At 40.7% G+C, this 19,725-nt stretch overlaps 1 protein-coding gene across 6 annotated transcripts in view; it reads right to left on the bottom strand.

The window, feature by feature from the left end:
• Positions 1 to 19,725, bottom strand: part of OSBPL3 (oxysterol binding protein like 3) — a 198,289-nt gene that overhangs the window by 50,781 nt on the left and 127,783 nt on the right. For 4 of the 6 annotated variants that reach the window (XM_055590567.1, XM_055590565.1, XM_055590566.1 and 1 more), the window contains 2 exons: positions 7,691 to 7,821; positions 4,391 to 4,498 (listed from right to left, as the gene is read on the bottom strand). In XM_055590567.1, the coding sequence (XP_055446542.1) occupies positions 4,391 to 4,498; positions 7,691 to 7,821 (239 nt within the window). The remainder of the gene's footprint in view (positions 1 to 4,390; positions 4,499 to 7,690; positions 7,822 to 19,725) is intronic. The other 2 variants (XM_055590569.1, XM_055590570.1) reach the window with 1 other exon arrangement.

The raw sequence follows: 19,725 nt of genomic DNA, 5'->3' as shown, positions 1-19,725 counted from the left end.
TCTGTCCATGGGGATTCTCTAGGCAAGAATACTGGAGTGGGTTGCCATGCCCTCCTACAGGGCATCTTCCCAACCCAGGGATCGAATCCAGGTCTCCCACATTGCAAGCAGATTCTTTACCGACTAAGCCACCAGGGAAGCCCAAATCAACTATAATCCAATTAAACAACAACAACAACAACTAACAGTAGAGTTAACACTGGAGGAGGCTAGGGCAGGGTACACGGGGCCTCCCTCTGCACCTCTGCACCTTCCAGTGAACCGATAAATATCACACAATAAAAAATTAATTAAAAAAATTGCGTTTGGTATTTTTTGTGAATAAGGTCTTTTTTTCTCATGTATTTGTTGAGGACTTAAATTACCTGCTCTTACCTGTTAATTATTTACGTATGAAAGTCATTACCACCTATTTAGTATTATTTAAGTCTGTCATTTTTCACTGAAAACAGTTGTTCCTAGTCTATTATTTGACTAATTTTTTCACACACACCACTTCTTTTCCTTAAAAAAAAAAAAAAATCCAAATCTCATCAACATGTCTTTGGTAATTTTTTCTGTTGCTCACACATTTAGGACATCTTCCCTACTCCAGCCATTTGATAAACATTTAAATCAATATTTTTCAGTTTGAATTTAACTGTGATTCACTAGTGATTTATTTTAGGGTGCAATGGAAAGATTTAAACTGCTTTCAAGCTGTGTCAGCCTAACTTATTGAAAAATTCATCTCTTTCCTATTGATTTTTGAGCCTTCTATCATAAATTTATTTCATTCTTTTTTTATATAAAATGGTGCTATGCCTGAAATAGTTATTCTGTCCCACTCTTACCCCATTACTGCCATATTTTCACTACTGGAGCTTTACCATGTGTTTTACTTGAGGGTTGGGCCTGTCTTTCCTCGCCACACAGCAGTATGGTGCTGCTGAGGAGACAAGTGCTTGGGACTCATAGAACTGGACTTAAATCCCAGCTCTACCCTTTACTCGCTGTGTACCCTGGAAGAACTGTGGTGTTGGAGAAGACTCTTGAGAGTCCCTCGGATTGCAAGGAGATCCAACCAGTCCATTCTAAAGGAGATCAGCCCTGGGTGTTCCTTGGAAGGAATGACGCTAAAGCTGAAACTCCAGTACTTTGGCCACATCATGCGAAGAGTTGAATCACTGGAAAAGACCCTGATGCTGGGAGGGATTGGGGGCAGGAGGAGAAGGGGACGACAGAGGATGAGATGGCTGGATGCCATCACTGACTCGATGGACGTGAGTCTGGGTGAATTCCAGGAGTTGGTGATGGACAGGGAGGCCTGGCGTGCTGCGATTCATGGGGTCACAAAGAGTCGGACACGACTGAGCAACTGAATTGAACTGACCCTGGAAGAAGTCATTTAACCTCTCTGGGCTTTAGTTCCCCTGTCTCTAAAATGAAACTAGCATCACCTATCTCATAGAGTCATGATTAAGATTTTATGAGAGAATGCATTCAAGTGCATGTGGAATATAGCAAACAGGCGGTTAAAAGAATCGTGTTTCCTCTTGTTTTACACTTTTCTTTCAAGTTCTTGCTTATTTGGTCTCTTAAATAGACTTTAGATGTAGTAGGATATTATCCCCAAAGTCACTTGGCCTTTCATTTGGAATTTAAAATAATATAAAATAACCCAAGAATTCATAACCTGGTAATAGTAAATGTTCACATTCAGAAATTTAAAATAGAAGTACTTGATAGGATATGAGAATAATTTTTGATAGGAGGGGAGATTTGAGAATCCAAGTCGATTTTAAAACACCAAAGATGAATAATTTGTGCAGTGAAAAGGTAACAGAAGGGAAGCAAAGAAAGAAAGAGGGCCTAAAAACAGAGTACTCTGGGCTGACCCCAGTGTGGGGACTGTCATTCTCATAGTGTTTGAGGAGCTATCCAAGGAAAGGACACTGGAGTCTGGCTTTCAGGCTTTGGGCAGCTACTTCTACTCACTCTCTTATTTCCTGAAGGCAACAATGTCTTTTCCTTTACTGGGAAAGTCAGCCCGAGTCACTCTGTGAAAAGCAGGATAAAACATGGACCACAGAAAGTCACTGAGAGAGAAACTAGATCAATGAGACAGCTGCACCATCAATTCAAGACTCCAGAAGGTCATTGTGGAAGGTATGACCTTGAGGATGTTATAGCTCCTCCTCAAAGGCAACGAAGAGTATTTAACCTTTGGATACAATATTTGTGAGATCAACTTAAGAACATGCATTTAAAAAGCCTTTGATTCTGGTTTCCTTTCCCAAATGCAAATAGCCCCAGGTGTATACATTGAATATAAATTAATAAAGCCATAAGTCAAGGGTCAACTTGCCATTTATCTCTTTAACAGCTTGTTAAATAAATTAATGTGATTAGGTGATAATATGCTACTAAGATCATGGCATCCGGTCCCATTGCTTCATGGCAAATAGATGGGGAAACAGTGGATACAGTGGCTGACTTTATTTTTTTGGGCTCCAAAATCACTGCAGATGGTGATTACAGCCATGAAATTAAAAGACACTTACTCCTTGGAAGGAAACTTATGACCAACCCAGATAGCATATTCAAAAGCAAAGACATTACTTTGTCCACAAAGGTCCATCTAGTCAAGGCTATGGTTTTTACAGTAGTCATGTATGGATGTGAGAGTTGGACTATAAAGAAAGCTGAGTGCCAAAGAATTGATGCTTTTGAACTGTGGTGCTGGAGAAGACTCTTGAGAGTCCCTTGGACTGCAAGGAGATTCAACCAGTCTATCCTAAAGGAGATCAGTCCTGGGTGCTCATTGGAAGGACTGATGTTGAAGCTGAAACTCCAATACTTTGGCCACCTGATGTGAAGAGCTGACTCATTTGATGCTGGGAGAGATTGGGGGCAGGAGGAGAAGGGGATGACAGTGGATGAGATGGTTGGATGGCATCACTGACTCGATGGACATGGGTTTGGGTAGACTCCAGCAGTTGGTAATGAACAGGGAGGCCTGGCGTGCTGTGGTTCATGGGGTCACAAAGAGTTGGACACGACTGAGCGACTGAACTGAACTGAACTGATGCTGCCTGGAAACAGGTACCAAACACCAGAGTGCCATGGTGTTCGGCATCAAGCCACCTTCAGTGACAGTAGGTCACCATGACTGAGCCCTGCTTCAGCCAATCCACAGATTTATTCAGAAGAGAACCTAGCTGGTGAGCATGTTTCTTTGCCCAGGCCTGAAATGAAGGCCCCTGCAGATAACATTTCAGTGCTCTGTCCTGGCGGAGACTCAATTTAGGTCTGGGCTAAAAAGTGATTGAAAAGATCTCTTGGGGGCAGTGAAGATGTAGAGAAATTACATGGTCAATCACTGGTGTGTATCTCAGAAGATGTGTAACTCAAAAGAAGCCTGCCAGCCCTGAGGAGAGAGGGTACCACCCTCATGAGAAGGGGTTCCCATTAGGTCAGGGCATAGCCTGTGCTTCACATGCAGGTAGATGTCTGAGGTCCTTGGTCTGATTGATTCTAGCATCTTATCTGCCCATCACCCAACACAACAACATTGCAAGAAGTAAAGGTATTGTGTCAGGGTTTGTTTTCTTTGCGAACAGAAAAAGGAGGAAGACGTATTAAACATAGAAACTCCTTTAAAAAATTTACAACCCTTGTTTCTGAACTTCCTTATTTTTTATGGGCTCAGTCTAATCCACTTGTTAATGAAATATTTAGCACAGTTGAGGCAGGCATATAAGAGATGGCTAAAAACTATTTTGACTTTCACTACCTTTTTGTACTGATTTTTTTTTTCAAGTCATCCACTTGGATTTTTCTGAACTTTCTCATTTTAAGCATATTCAAAGAATATTTTGGATAAACATCCCAAGTCTTGAGAAAACATATTTTTAACATACTATAAACTGACCAAGACACTTCAATTGTAATATTTCCCCCCACCAAAGAGTACAGCTGTATTTAAAAAAACAAACAAACAAACACAGGAAATGGAGAAGGAAACAGTCATAAAGAAAGCGGAGAGAGGTTCTCAGAGGGGGAGCTAGGATTCTATCGGTAGGAGAAAGTGAGGTTTATTCAGTAGTAACAGGAGAAAATATTTGTCTCTTAGTCCCCACTCCAGTGGGACTCCCACTCACATCAAGAGAAAAGGGTGATCCTTAGGAGGATAATGGAGTAAAGAAATAGAAAGGGAAGAAACATTCTAGGGGGAAAAAGCAGTTTAGAAATGCAGTTGGCAGCGTACTTTCAAGGAGGCCTTGGGAACTGCAGCCATCATGGTGAGGGGAGCACCCCTCCCAGGGCAGCAGGGAGGCTTCAGGGAGGGAGAGACGGCATCGTGTGGGAGCAGGGCGGGGCGACATTACCGGAGGAGAACCTTACCCACCTCTGCCAGACCGTCACCCGACTTGGCAGCAGCAGGGAGGTCGAGGAGCAGAGACTCGGCATGGATTCTGCATAAGCGTTCTTTAAGATCTGTGTTTTGTGCTAGGGCCTGGAACACGTTAAAAATAGTGGGGCTCTGTTAATCAATGGATGTTTCCAAAAGCACAGCAGTAAGCCCAGTGTGGAGGAGCCCTCAGGGGAGCACCTCCTGGACTTCTTTCTTGAACGTTATCCAACAGGATACTGGTGCCTGGCAGATACAAGCTATTAAACACTGGGAATGCAGACCCTTCTCGACTCTCATTTCCAGGAATGAAAGTAAGGGTTAGTAAGGCTTTTCTTTCAATGAAGAAGGAAATCACACACAACTATAAGCCCTTATTGCTCTTGGTTTCTTGGCCCCTCCTCCTCCTCAGCTGCCTTCAGTCTCTTTGAACAGCTCCCCCTAAAGATTCCAAGCTCCTTTCTCATCTGTAATAAAAACGCCGCTCTCACCTCCATGTGACTGGCCATATTTTAATGTTTCGTCATACTGGTTGAGTGGGGTCTTAGAAAGTGTGCTGAGAAGTAAGATTTTGCAGAGGATTAATTTTACTGTTTTACAACATAGGTATTGATTGTTTTACATCCATTCTTCATGCCTAAGATAGTCTATTTAAAAAAAAAAATAAAAGAGAGAGAGCTCACTTACCCGGATGGGGGCTAAACACCAGGGCCCTGGGAAGGGGTTGTGAGCTCTTGTCAGCCCACCTGGACCTCTTTTACTTCTTCTCCTTGGGCAGGTCTGAGTTCCCCACCCATCCTCCCAACTAGGAAGGTAAAGGAAGGTGTTTTCCTTCATGCTGGTTTCTCCTGTGCTTCATAGCCAGCATCCTTCAAATGATCTGTTTTTGAAAGGGACAACTTCGACCTGACTGTCTCCTACCCACTCCCACAATCAGTTTCCCAGGTGCCTGTACACAGATCCATCCTGTCCATCTGCCTTCCTGACTTTCTTCTGAGAAGCTCAGAGCCTTTTCCCATCCATCAGGACCCATAGGGTACACCTGCTGAATACAGAAGGGTGTTCATATCTCACCCACTGCCTGGATCTCAAACAAGAATTTTGGCTTTATTTTTTAGTATCCACAGTTGGAATGGGTTATTTGGAAATTCTGAAGGATCATTTAGGAAACACTGAGTAAATGTGTCTTAAAGCACACAACTACATTTAAAAACCTCTATAGGGCACTCACTTTGGCCAATATGTTGCTGGCATCTTACACAGTGGCTAGAACAGATAGATACCAGTGGCTAGAATCTCCAGATAGCCTGAAAAATATGCTATTTTAGTAGCTTCTCTTTCCTTTGTGAGCCACAGGCAGGAAAAAAAAAAAAATCACACACAAAGGTTGTACGTTCAACACAGATTCATTCTGATAGCCCTGAGATAACTCTCAAATTTTTATTTTTAAAAAACAAGCCTTGAATCTAATCAGGAATCCAAGACAAAAAAAAGAAGTTAATGATCATTCTTTTTTATCTCAACTTTCTAATGACTGTGGCCAGGGACGCCATGGACAAGTGGGTCTCATGGCCTCTACCAGACCAGCAGATTAACAAGATGAAGCTGGACCTCACACAGGAGGAGGGCAGGGAAGAGGAAGACCACAGTGAAAGGGACGCTGGGAAGCCCATCAGAGGTACCTTCTAAATGCACTAAAAGCCAACCTACTTGGAACAATAAGAAATGCTTTCCCCCCTACCCTGGCAACCAGTAATCTGTTTATTATCTCTGTATGTTTGCTTTTCCAGAATATCATATGAATGGATCAGTACATAGTCTTTTCAGGCTGGCTTATTCCAGTGAGCAATATCCATTTATGATTCACTCATATCTTGCATGGCTTGAGAGCTCATTTATTTTTATTGATGAATAATATTCCATTGGGTGGCTGGGCCACAAAGAAATGACACAAATGAATAAAAAAGTGCTTTTTACCACTAAAAAATAAACTTAAAAAAAAAAGTAAAGAACCACCCTGCTTCTTTCAAACCAAAGTAGCAGACTGTGTGTGACTGACTGTCCAGTACAATCCAAAAGGGGGTGTTTCTACCTCTCAGCTGACAACATTAAGACTCTAAACATGGAGTAAATCCATGTTATTTTCTATTTCTTTCCAAGATAACATACTGGGAATGTTCAACTGAGTGAATACACCTTTAAGTACCTTACAATGACAGTATGTACCAATGTTAATGTATTAACAATTAACATTATACCAAAAGCATCACTTTACTTCTCTCGGTAACATGATGAGTAGAAAGCATAAGTGGGTATTTTCTAGTTCTCTCATTGCTTGAGTTAGCTTCTGAAAACAAGACCCTAAAATTCATCTCCCCTACCTGACCTTACATAGAAAGTTCAGTATCACTTCAGAAGGTAATTGTGTATGTACACACTCTCTCTTTTCATAGTAAGGATTCTACATAGAAGTAAAGCATAGGAGCAAGTAAGTATGTTCTTTGAAAAGTTCTCCAGCTTTTGAAAGATTTAGAGTGAACAATCAGATACTGTCAGCTATTCAAAATAGAATACCAGGACACTGCACTTCAATGCAGCCCAGTTCTGAGGAATAAAACTGCAATCAATGGGGAAAAAAGGAGAGAGCGTGAATGACAGGCTGGCTCACTGGAAAACATTTGAGGCTTGGCAGTGATTTTTCTGTTTATTAAGCAGGCACAATGACTGCCTGACACTCCTTATGACTCATCTCTTTGTGGCCACGGCGGGGAGCAGGTGGGAGCTAAATGTTTGTACTATCAAATCAAATCACTTGCCTGTCTTTCAAAGAGATAGGCTGTAAACAGGTAAACAGGATTAACCCTAGGCTGTAGAGAAGAGTGTGAATTCAAAATTTCACTCTGCTGCCTGTATCTATCAATTTGGAAAATCAGTCAAAGCTTGTGAAATCTTAGGTATGGAAATCTGCAAACTACCAGACTTTGTAAGCATTAACAAACAAATGTCTGTAAGACAAACACATAACAAAAGCTTTACAAAAATAGAAAACTCAAGATAAATAGGAGGAAACCAAACAGAGTATCTAATGCTCAATGAAATATTTGCTACTAAGATTTGGCGTAGGCTCAGCTTTGGTGTTTAGAATAAGCAGATCTGATGAAAGGTTAGAATATAATCTGGACAATGTGTTTGGTTTTCTCATGAATTTTCAACACAACCATGGCGATGGAAAACATAAAAAGTTCATGAGCCCAGACACACTGTCAGGCTTTGCTGTGACACAGAGGTGTAACTTACGGATGACAGAGCATGCTTCAGACCAAGGACCTGGGCAGAGGGGGAGGCAGAAACATCTTGCTCCATCAGTTGCTTCAGTTTCTCTCTCTCCGTTGATATGGTATTAAAAGCTGACCTTAAAGTGAAGTAGACTATAAAGATATAATCATTATAAAAAAGAATAAAGGAAGAGGCATAATTATAAACAAGAAACACAGAATTCTTATAAGAGAATTTAGAAAACAGTCATGAATATTTCCCATTCAGGAAATGTACCCTATTGTGGCTTTAAAAAATACATCTGAAATGTACAACGCCAAAAGTGAACCCTAATGTAAACCATGGGCTTTTGGTGATAATGATGTTTCAGTGTAGGTTTACTGATGCTCAAGAAATGGACCGCTCTGGTGGGATGTTGATAGTGGACAAGGTTGTGTATGTGTGTGTGCGGGAGTGGGTATGGGAACACCAAACTGCTTGCTCAGTTTGCTGTGAACCTAAAACTACTCTAGAAAATAAGATCTATTAAAATTTTGAAAATTACACACATTTGTCAATTCCAAAGTCCCTATCCACAGAAATTCCGTTATGACCTGTTACCAATATATTTTGACAGTTGAAAGGACTATACGTTTCAATTATCAACATTTAGTTTTGTTTGTATTCCTAATGACTGGAAATGTCTGCAAACACAACTTATTGGGATGTCAGAAGGAAAATGGTAACAAGGCAGAGGAGAAACTAGACAGCACTTTAATTTGTTGTCCAAAAGTAATCACTAGTGAGAATCAGATAGATTTTGTGTACCTTGGGACTTTGTGTGATACCCTGAAAAAGACACAGTGTTAATTTTGTTGAACACCAGCCAAGGATAGGCCATCTGAATCTGATCATGATGAAACATCAGACAACCCTAGAATGAGGACCATTCTATTTTTTAAAATTAGCCTGTATTCTTCAAAAGTGTCATTTCATCAAAGAAAAGAAAAACTCAGGAACTGTTCCCAATTAAAGAAGACTAAAGAGGTGTGATAGTTAAATGCAATCTATGACTACAGACTAGATTCTGTACTGAAGGGGAAAGGTATATTGCTATAATTGACATTTGAATATGAAAGGCAGAATAGGTAAAAGTACTATTTCGATGCTAAATTTCCTGAGTTTCATAACTAAACTGTGGTTAAGGGACAGAATATCCTTATTCTTAGGAAATATACATGATAGTATAAATGCATTAAAAAAAAAGATGATGTATGGATCCTATTTTCACATGGATCAAAAAAATAAACAAATGCACACATATCTGCATGTGTATGTATGTGTGTGTATGTTTGTGTTTGTGTGTGTGTGTGTGTGCGTGTGTGTAGAAAGAGATAAATGTGGCACAATATTAAAAATGGAGAACTTGGGTAAAGATACCTGAGTTTTTTAATTATTCTTGCACCTTGCCTGTAAGTTTGAAATTATTTCCCAAAAGGTGTTAACTACCCTTTTCCTTATTAGTCTTTTCACCTGCCTGACCCAGAATTCCCTGCCTCTCAACCTGGCATTCAGCACTTGGTTCACTTGAGTGAGCATTTAGGTCCAGTGAGAGCTCAGTGTTATTCGGCACTCAGATGCCTGAACTAAAGTTTTTAAAACTGTTCTCAGGTACAGTAAAAAATACACCAAGTTTTGATCAAATAATGTACAAGTTCAGTTCAGTTTAGTTGCTAAGTTGTGTCCAACTCTTTGCGACGCCATGAATCACAGCATGCCAGGCCTCCCTGTCCATCACCAACTCTCAGAGTTAACTCAAACTCATGTCCATCGAGTCGGTAATGCCATCCAGCCATCTCATCCTCTGTCATCCCTTTCTCCTCCTGCCCCCAATCCCTTCCAGCATCAGGGTCTTTTCCAGGGAGTCAACTCTTTGCATGAGGTGGCCAAAGTATTGTAGTTTCAGCTTCAGCATCAGTCCTTCCAATGAACACCTAGGACTGATCTCCAAGTTACCTCCAAGGAATAACGCAACTGTCATCTGAATTATTGATCATGGAAATCACATTTGAATATTATCTTTCCAATCTCCTTTATTCTATATTGTTTTAGAAAGGCAGGAAGAGGGAAGAGGCTGATACATACTTCTTCTCTAATGGCCTGGCATACTACTAAATTCCCCGGGGGCTGCATTTTTAGAGGCACTGCTACTTAGGAGTGGCCAATTCAGTATCACAGAAATTAAACATGCATGACTGACTTGCTCCCTTCACTCCACAGCCATGCAGACAACTGAACCTCTCTCAGTAGGCCATCCCTGAACTTATCTGAGGTTGTGGTGTTTACCAAGACTCAGAGCTTCGCCACAAAATCACAGGACAAATAAGCAATTTATTTAAATGCAAACACATTATTAATATATGATGCTTCTGGTGACCAAAGATGGGGTCAATAGGTACCGATTTTTCTAACAGTGTCTATGGAACAAGTTTAGCTCTTTGATTTAAACAATTGCATTGAGCAAAATAACGGCCAGCACAATAGAGCCAGCAATAGTGTGGGCTCCAGCAGCACCACTGGGTTCTTCCCAGATCCAACACTTACTCACTGTAAGACTTCAGACGAGGATACGCTGCACCTGGACCCCAGTTTCCTCCCTTGTAAACAGGGACAATAATTGCACTTACTTCGTAAGATCATTATGGGGATTAAGTAAGCTAAAGCACTTAACCTAAAGCATCACATATAATACATAATAAATGATACTGAAATAATAATAGTGATGGTAATAAAAGAAACATACAGGGATGAAAGTGATGATAACTGCAGTCTTTTGAAATACGGGCAGCAGTTTTTAGATATCTGAGTCTCTTGCTGGGACATCATTTATAAATAAATGCACACAGGGTATGTAAGTTCTATGAATGAGAGGCTAACTAGAGTCTGTTGAGCATTAGGAGTAGGGGAAGCTCTTAGCTGGTGAGCAACCAGCCCAGCAGCTAACTCACAAACTGCACTTTAGGTTCTATTAGATGGGCATCCCATCCCTGGCAACCCCACAGGATCCCCACGACCATCTGAGTGGGTCCATGGGGAAACATCTCTTCACTGTTATTTCTTGGTTAGTTTCCTTAGTTTATTATTATAATTCTTTTCATAAAACATTATACTGGTTTTGGTATACAACATAATGATTCAATATTTGTATACATTTCTAAATGATCAACAGAAGAAGTCTAGTTAATATCTGTCACTTTACATGAGTACAAAAATATTTTTTTCACCGTCATGTTTATTGCATAGAGGTGGCACCCAGCTGGTTGCCACTTTAACAAATCAATTCCTCTGGCTTTCAGGTGGCCGGCATAAAACAAGGTATTCAACCAAGCTAAAGATTAGGGCTTCCCTGATGGCTCAGATGGTAAAGAATCTGCCTGCAATGCAGGAGACCCAGGTTGAATCTCTGGGTTGGGAAGATCCCCAGGAGAAGGGAATGGCTACCCACTCCAGTATTCTTGCCTGCAGAATCCCATGGACAGATGAGCCTGGGGGGCTACACTCCGTGGGGTTGCAGAATCGGACATGATCAAGCAACTTTCACTTACAGAAGATTACTATTAAAATTTTTTAATCAGAATATACACGTCAGCTCAAAATGTACAGCTGACAAGATTGTTGAGGGCATAAGACAAGCAGAAAATAACTCACACAGTCACTATACTTAAAGTCTTAAGTGCTTTCTAAACCACCTGAAAAGGGAGCTCAGGGGACCAAATCAGGCACTAAATTTCTTAAATGACTGTTTAGACCCACTTAGAGGACAATAAAATAGTCCTTTACAGCAGTCTAATGATCCAGCACACACAGAGCAATGGTTAGAGGCTGATCATGGGAGACCATGTTTACATTAACTACTAAAGACACAGGATCCCAGAGGTCAGAAATATTTTCTGTGGCAGAAGTGTTAATTTCTAACAGGATACTATAGACAAATAAAAAGTTAAAAAAAATAGAAAGATCTAATGAGTGGATCACAACCATGGGTATCTGATCATAAACAAAGCCATATAGAAAGTTTTAGATGCTCAGAGCTACAAAGAATCACTAAGGCCCCCTGCTGCATAGAACGACCAGCTCCTTTCACCTCTAAACCTTCTTGCCAAATAGCCTTTGGGCTCACGCTTGGAGCATCTGCTGTCCCCTAAAGCCATCCACTTTTGTTCTTAGACTCTTCCTGTGTTAAGAAAGTCCATCCTTTTTCTAAGTTAATGTTCACCTCAGTGTCTCATTGGCAAAAAGAACTACTTCCTCTTTCACGGAGTGTCTGAATATCGAAAGGAATTATGATACCTCTTTCCCAGACTGTCTTTAGCCATTTTCTCAAACACTCTCTCTGTACTAAGAGAGTGGGACATAGGCTGAGCTTTGGACAGATCGGAGCACCTTAAGCATCGTATGATCAGTTGCATGCTTAGTCGTTCAAGTCGCATCCGACTCTTTGCAACCCTATGGACTGCAGCCCACCAGGCTCCTCTGTCTATGGAATTCTCCAGGCAAGAATACTGGAATGGGTGGCCATGCCTTCCTCCAGGGGTTCTTCCCAACCCAGGGAGTGAACCCAGGTCTCCTCCGAGCCACCAGGGAAGCCCCATATGATCTCTATCTTTCCCATTTCCATGGGCTTCCACGCCGTTCTTTTATTGACTTAGACAGTGAGAGCAGAGCTGGCGTGTTTGGATGGTGAAAGGTGGTGCTAAAGGACACCTATACTCCTAACTGCCTGTGCTCTATTTAATATGCTCCAGTTTCTCTACACTAGAAAAGAAAATGCTCTTGAAGAAGACAGTTAAGAATACCATGGACACAGCTCTACAGAAGCAGTGTGGTACAAGGGAAAGATATTGTGCAATGAAAGAAAGGTGAACTGAAATCCTACCACTTATCACATAGTTGCTATTTAGATTTTGGACAAATCCTTGGTTTCCACATCTGTGTGTGTGGATAATGCCCATATCTCAAAAGGGCTTTGAGGAAAATGAGAAAGCACATTATTATATAGCACCCAACCTACAGTAGGACTCCTTCTTTTTCTCTCTTTTTAATGAAAACTACATTTTGGTGAATTCTTCTTTGTTCTTCTTTTGGCTGCGTCATCTAGCATGTGGGAGATGTTAACATCTAAAATATCTAAGATGATCTCATCTGTAATCTTGTTTCTCTTAATTCTCAAACTACACAGGACATCCATAGTTTTAAAACACTTCCGAGTCCATCTTCTACACAAACAGTTCTTTCATTTAGTTATCTTAGGTAATTTGATTACTTATTTACTGATAAATTACATACTGCAGTTGCTTGGCAGATTTTTATGCTACATTCTAAATTATGCTTGATAAGTGACCTGGTTTCATGCATATTTTTTAGCTTTTAATCTTTGAAAATGATATCATTATGACATATTTGGCTTTTATTCAATGCTTCCATAAGCTCAAAACAGTTAACAAATGACCTCTCAATGAAAACTCAACCCAGGAAAAGAATCCAGGAACAAAATAACAGCAAATAATCTAACAGAGTTTAATTTTGTTCTACTTTTAGCCTTTATATTTGTAAATGAAGATGTCTCTCATTGCAAATACCTTTCACAGGTTGCAAGAGATGTATTTTAAAAACTTCATTTTTTTTTCCTTTCCAAGGCAGAATCTGATTACCTACTTGTGTTTGGAGCACCCTGACCCCAGTCCTATACTAATTCATGCTTTCCCATCCTAAATCTGCTCACCATTTCTGCTTCTGCTACTAGTAGAACAATTTCTCCATAAAATCTCATCGTAACAATAAGCAATAGTAAGAATAATTTCCATTCAGTGAAAAACAATTATTCACAGAAGACAATTATAGAATTTTTGATAGCCCAAAGAGTCAGGACGACTATTTCAGGACATTTAACAGATGAGGCAACTGAGATCCAGAGAGATTAATCAGTGAGGTGAAAGTCCCACAGCTAGTCAGGAACAGAGGTGGCTTAGTCTAATGCAAGTTTTCTGACTTAGCTGGTATAGAGGGTTAGCTCCAAAGAGGCTTACTATTTGCATTGTTTGCTGATGTGTTTCTCAGGAAGTTTAGCTCCAGACTGACAATAGCTGATAGCAGTTTGGGGAGGAGGAAGAATTTTGATAATAACATTGAAAACCTTTAAATCATTAAGTTAAACAAAGCTAACAGATTTCCCTGCTGCAGGACTTCTCAGGGTCTTTAATATTTACTGTTTCTGGTGTAAATGCACAGCAGATTATAGTCAGCAATGTTTTGCAAACATTCTAAACCATGGAACTTTGTTTTTTAAAGTGTTTTTATGGGCCATGTGTTCCATGAACTACATTTTGGTATATGTAAAATTCTAAGGACAGAAAAGCCTGGTGGGCTACAGTCCATGGAATCACAAAGAGTCAGACACAACTGAGTGCGCACGCACACACACATACACACACACAAGCTAATATTTGTAAGGCAAATTATTTACACTTTTAGATTTTAGTACATGTTGTTCTCTGGTTGGTTTTTGTGTGTGTGTGAACAGACACAAAGCCAGACACATGAACCAATGACACACCATAAAATCAAACTTATAGTCTACAATATACTACAAACACTTTTTAGGATGGGTGTATATTGATTTTCTACCACCTGATCCAACTTCTATAAAACAGGGAGAATTCAGATGCATTTAACACGTTGAAGAAAAAGTAGGTAATACAGACTATTTACAACACCAGTGGAATTCTTGCCTTGAGTTCAGCTGTTTTGAAATCACAGTCAATAGATTAGTGATACAGTTAAAAAAGTACAATAAAAATTGTCAGTAACAAAACAAGGCTTACAAAGGAAGAAAGGTCAAGATGCTTCAAAAGTATGAATGGAAGTGAGAAAGCAAGCAAGGTCACAGGACACAGAGGGAACCTGAGAACTGTCTTCATTTTGTGAGGTCTCTGAGTTACAACCTGTATAAATGCAACTCCCTGAGATCTTCCAGTCTGGGCAAGAACACTAAAACCACAGGAATGAAACCATACTTGCTGGGCTGCTTGTAGAATTTGCTATCTGCAAGCCTGTGGGGCTCAGGCTAAAGTTGAATAGGTGCTCCTGGGCCTTTTCTCAGAGCACAAATCCTGCAGCCAGCTGGTTTTCACAAAACCCGAAAGACAGAGCAGCTGGCTGATGCCCATGACCTTGCATGAGGTCGGGCCCACGGGCTGGAGGATGGGACCAGTGTATCCAGTCAGTATAGCAACTGCTGCCCTGTTGAGGAAGCAGCTTCTTCAAGGCAGGTAAAATTAAGCTAGTTCTCTCCTGCAGGGAGACATTATCTTCTCATTTTTAAAAGGACAGCTCATATTAGTAAAAAGTAATGGCATTGTGTATACAAATTCCCTCCCACACAACCTAAAATGAAACAATCTGATTACAAGGGGTCCAGAGAACACACAGTAGGGTGAAGATCTTTAAAGGGATTGGGGCAGGTAATTCTTCCCATTTTATAGATAAATCATACAACTGCACCACGAAACATGGACAAAGTTCTAATGGTCGCTTGGACAAGAGTCTGAGGTGGGAATTTGTAAAGAGCATGAAATGGTTTCCTCATAACCAACACATTTTGGACTTAGAAGGTAAGGAAAGAGGGAAAGGAAAATCAGTGATATAAAGGAAGGAAAATCGGGGTGGTAAGAGGAAAAAGGAAATGTCTTCTCTTATTTCAAGCACTGTCCTCCCATTTAACAATTTTTAACTCATTTTCTCCTTTAAAAAATGATAATATATGAAAAAAAATTTTTAAAGCAGAAAGAAGATAATACAAAGAATGCTCAAACTACTGCACAATTGCACTCATCAGAAGGCAATGGCACCCCACTCCAGTACTCTTGCCTGGAAAATCCCATGGACGGAGGGACCTGGTGGGCTGCAGTCCATGGGGTCGTTAGGAGTCCGACACGATTGAGCGATTTCACTTTATTTTTTCACTTTCATGCATTGGAGAAGGAAATGGCAACCCACTTTAGTGTTCTTGCCTGGAGAATCCCAGGGACGGGGGAGCCTGGTGGGCTGCCGTCTATGAGGTCGCACAGAATCGGACACGACTGAAGCGACTTAGCAGCAGCAGCAGCACACGCTAGTAAAGTAATGCTCAAAATTCTCCAAGTCAGGCTTCAGCAATACATGAACTGTGAACTTCTAGATGTTCAAGCTGGTTTTAGAAAAGGCAGAGGAACAAGGGATCAAATTGTCAACATCTGCTGGATCATCGAAAAAGCAAGAGAGTTCCAGAAAAACGTCTATTTCTGCTTTACAGACTAAGCCAAAGACTCTGACTATGTGGATCACAATAAACTGTGGAAAATCCTGAAAGAGATGGGAATACCAGACCACCTGACCTGCCTCTTGAGAAATCTGTATGCAGGTCAGGAAGCAACAGTTAGAAGTGGACATGGAACAACAGACTGGTTCCAAATAGGAAAAGGAGTACGTCAAGGCTATATACTGTCACCCTGCTTATTTAACTTCTATGCAGAGTACATCATGAGAAACGCTGAGCTGGAAGAAGCACAAGCTGCAATCAAGATTGCCGGGAGAAATGACAATAACCTCAGATATGCAGATGACAGCACCCTTATGGCAGAAAGTGAAGAGGAACTAAAAAGCCTCTTGATGAAAGTGAAAGAGGAGAGTGAAAAAGTTGGCTTAAAACTCAACATTCAGAAAACGAAGATCATGGCATCTGGTCCCATCACTTCATGGCAAATAGATGGGGAAACAGTGGAAACAGTGTCAGGCTTCATTTTTGGGGGCTCTAAAATCACTGCAGATGGTGATTGCAGCCATGAAATTAAAAGAAGCTTACTCCTTGGAAGGAAAATTATGACCAACCTAGATAGCATACTGAAAAGCCAAGATATTACTTTGCCAACAAAGGCCCGTCTAGTCAAGGCTATGGTTTTTCCTGTGGTCATGTATGGATGTGAGAGTTGGACTGTGAAGAAAGCTGAGCACCGAGGAATTGATGCTTTTGAACTGTGGTGCTGAAGAAGACTCTTGAGAGTCCCTTGGACTGCAAGGAGATCCAACCAGTCCATTCTAAAGGAGATCAGTTCTGGGTGTCCTTTGGAAGGACTGATGCTAAAGCTGAAACTCCAATACTTTGGCCACCTGATGTGAAGAGTTGATTCATTGGAAAAGACTCTGATGCTGGGAGGGATTGGGGGCAGGAGGAGAAGGGGATGACAGAGGATGAGATGGCCACCTGACCTGCCTCTTGAGAAACCTATATGCAGGTCAGGAAGCAACAGTTAGAACTGGACATGGAACATCACCAACTCAATGGATGTGAGTTTGAGTGAACTCCGGGAGTTGGTGATGGACAGGGAGGCTTGGCGTGCTGCAATTCATGGGGTCACAAAGAGTTGGACACGACTGAGCGACTGAACTGAACTGAGTTTCCATCACTAAAACACTGGTATATATCCTTCCAGATTTTTTAATATGCCTATATATATCAGATTAATATATTTTCCCCAAAAAACAGGATCATGCCTTGTATTTTTTGCTACTGCAGTCCATGGGGTCACAAAGAGTCGGATACAACTGAGTGACTGAACTGAACTGTGTGTATCTTCCAATACCTATAAAAATAACCCTGGCTAACTCTATCTGTGAGGGCAGTGAGACAGCAGGTGAGAAGCACAGACTCTGGGGTCAGGCAAGTTAGGGTTCAAGTCTGTTTGGCTACTTTGTCCCCTGGAACCCTCACAAAGTTCTTTGGCTTCTCTAAGTCTCAGATTTCTTACCTGTGCACTGATAAGAGGTTACAGTCATACCTACTCCATGGTATGAATTCAAGAAACATTGCATGTTAATTCTTATTAGCAAACACCTGGCAAGACACTATGTGTTCGATATAAGGCAGATGGTATTATTATTATTGTAGCTGTTAAGTATTCTATTATATGATTACACTGCAGTTTAAAAATCTAATCTCTTTACTGTCAAGCATTTAGGTTATTTCTAATTAAAAAAAAAAAAAACACTTTCTATTCTGAAATTTCACAGGAAGTTGCAACAACAGTACAGAGAAGCCCTGGGTGCCCTACCTCCAGTTTCCCACAGTGGTAACATCTTACATAACATTGGCGCTACATCTAAGCCACGAAATGGACGTTGGTATAACCTGCACCTCTGATTCTGATTTCGCAAGTTTGACAGGCTTTCGCTTGTGAATATGCATATAAGTATCAGTCAGTGCAATTTTATCGTATGTGTAGATTCATGGACTCACCACCAAAATCAGGATAGAGAGTTTTCCATTGCCACCAAGATTCCTCTTACTACCAGCCTTCATAATCACACTTTCCCTCTTTTTCTCTTCCTTGTTCCTGACTCCTGTAACCACCAGTCACTTTTCCATTTCTAAACATGGATCACTTCAAAAGTGTTAATAAGTGTAAGCACACACTAGGACACCTTTTGAGATTGGCTATTTTAGGTCAGCATGTTGTGCTTGAGAACATGTCCACAGTGGCCTGTATCCACAGTTGATTCCTTTTTATTGCTGAGTAGTGATGAATAGTGTTCTGTTGTATGGATATATCACCTTTAGTTTAACCATTCATCTGCTGAAGGACATTTGGGTTGTTTCAGTCTTTGGCTAATACATCTGCTGTGAACATTTGTGCATAGGATTTTGTGTGGACTTAAGTTTACATTTATTTCTTTGGGATAAATGCCTAGGAATGTGAACATTGGGTTGTATTTGAAGTGCATGTTGGTTTTATAGAAAACTGCCAAACTATTCTCCAGAATGGCTGTACCATCTTGCATTGTCACTAGCAATATATGAGAGATCCGGTTTCTCTGTATCCTCATCAGCTGTCTGTACTTTTTTTTAATTTTAGCTATTCTAACGGTGCATAATAATGTCTCATCATGGTTTGGATTTGGATTTTCCTAATGATATGGAAGGGCTTCCCTGATGGCTCAGTGGTAAAGAATCTGTCACATGCAAGAGACATGGGTTCAATCCCTGGGTAGGGAAGATCCCCTGAAGAAGGAAATGGCAACCTGCTCTAGTATGCTTGTCCGAGAAATCCCATGGACAGAGAAACCTGGTGGGCCACCATCCATGGGGTCACAAAAAAGTTGGACACAACTTAGCGACTGAACAACAAATGATATTGAAAAATCTAATTTTTGATATGAACAATGCTACAATGGACATCTTCGGATAATTTTTTTTTAATTTAATTTAATTAATTTATTTTTGGCTGTGCTGGGTCTTCATTGCTATGTGAGCTTTTCTGTATTTGCGATGCGCAGGGGCTGTTCTTCATTGCAGTACACAGGCTTCTCACTGGAGTGGCTTCTCTTGTTGCAGAGCACAGGCTCAGGGGCGCTCTGGCTTCAGTTGTTGCAGCACGTGGGCTTAACAGTTGCAGTTCCTGGGCTCTAGAGCACAGGCTCATTAGTTGTGGTGCATGGGCTTAGGTGCTCTGCAGCATATGAGATCTTCCCAGACTAGGGATCAAATCTGTGTCTCCTGCATTGGCAGGTGGATTCTTTACCACTGAGCCACCATGGAAGCACATGTCGTTGGATAACTTTTAAGTTAATTCCTATGAATGAATTCTTGAAAGTAGAACTGCTGAACAGATAGTTTTTTTTTAAAGTTGAAACATAATGTAACATTGCCTTCCAGAAAAGTACCAATTTACATTCTCATCACTCTCATATAAATTGCTCAGCCTTTAAAGTATTCCTAAGGCTCTCACCTTCTTCCCTACAAGTTAAAGAGAGACTTTTGCCCATACACTCCCTATTACCAATAGAATAAACAAAAAATAAAAATTAGATTGCCTGAAATCCTCCTTGGAAGGAAAGTTATGACCAACCTAGATAGCATATTCAAAAGCAGAGACATTACTTTGCCAACAAAGGTCCATCTAGTCAAGGCTATGGTTTTTCCAGTGGTCATGTATGGATGTGAGAGTTGGACTGTGAAGAAAGCTGAGCGCCGAAGAATTGACGCT

The sequence above is a fragment of the Bubalus kerabau genome, chromosome 8, assembly GCF_029407905.1.
Source record: "Bubalus kerabau isolate K-KA32 ecotype Philippines breed swamp buffalo chromosome 8, PCC_UOA_SB_1v2, whole genome shotgun sequence".
NCBI lineage: Eukaryota > Metazoa > Chordata > Mammalia > Artiodactyla > Bovidae > Bubalus > Bubalus kerabau.
The sequence above is the reverse complement of the archived record's forward strand: the minus strand, read 5'-3'. Positions and strand labels throughout refer to the sequence as shown.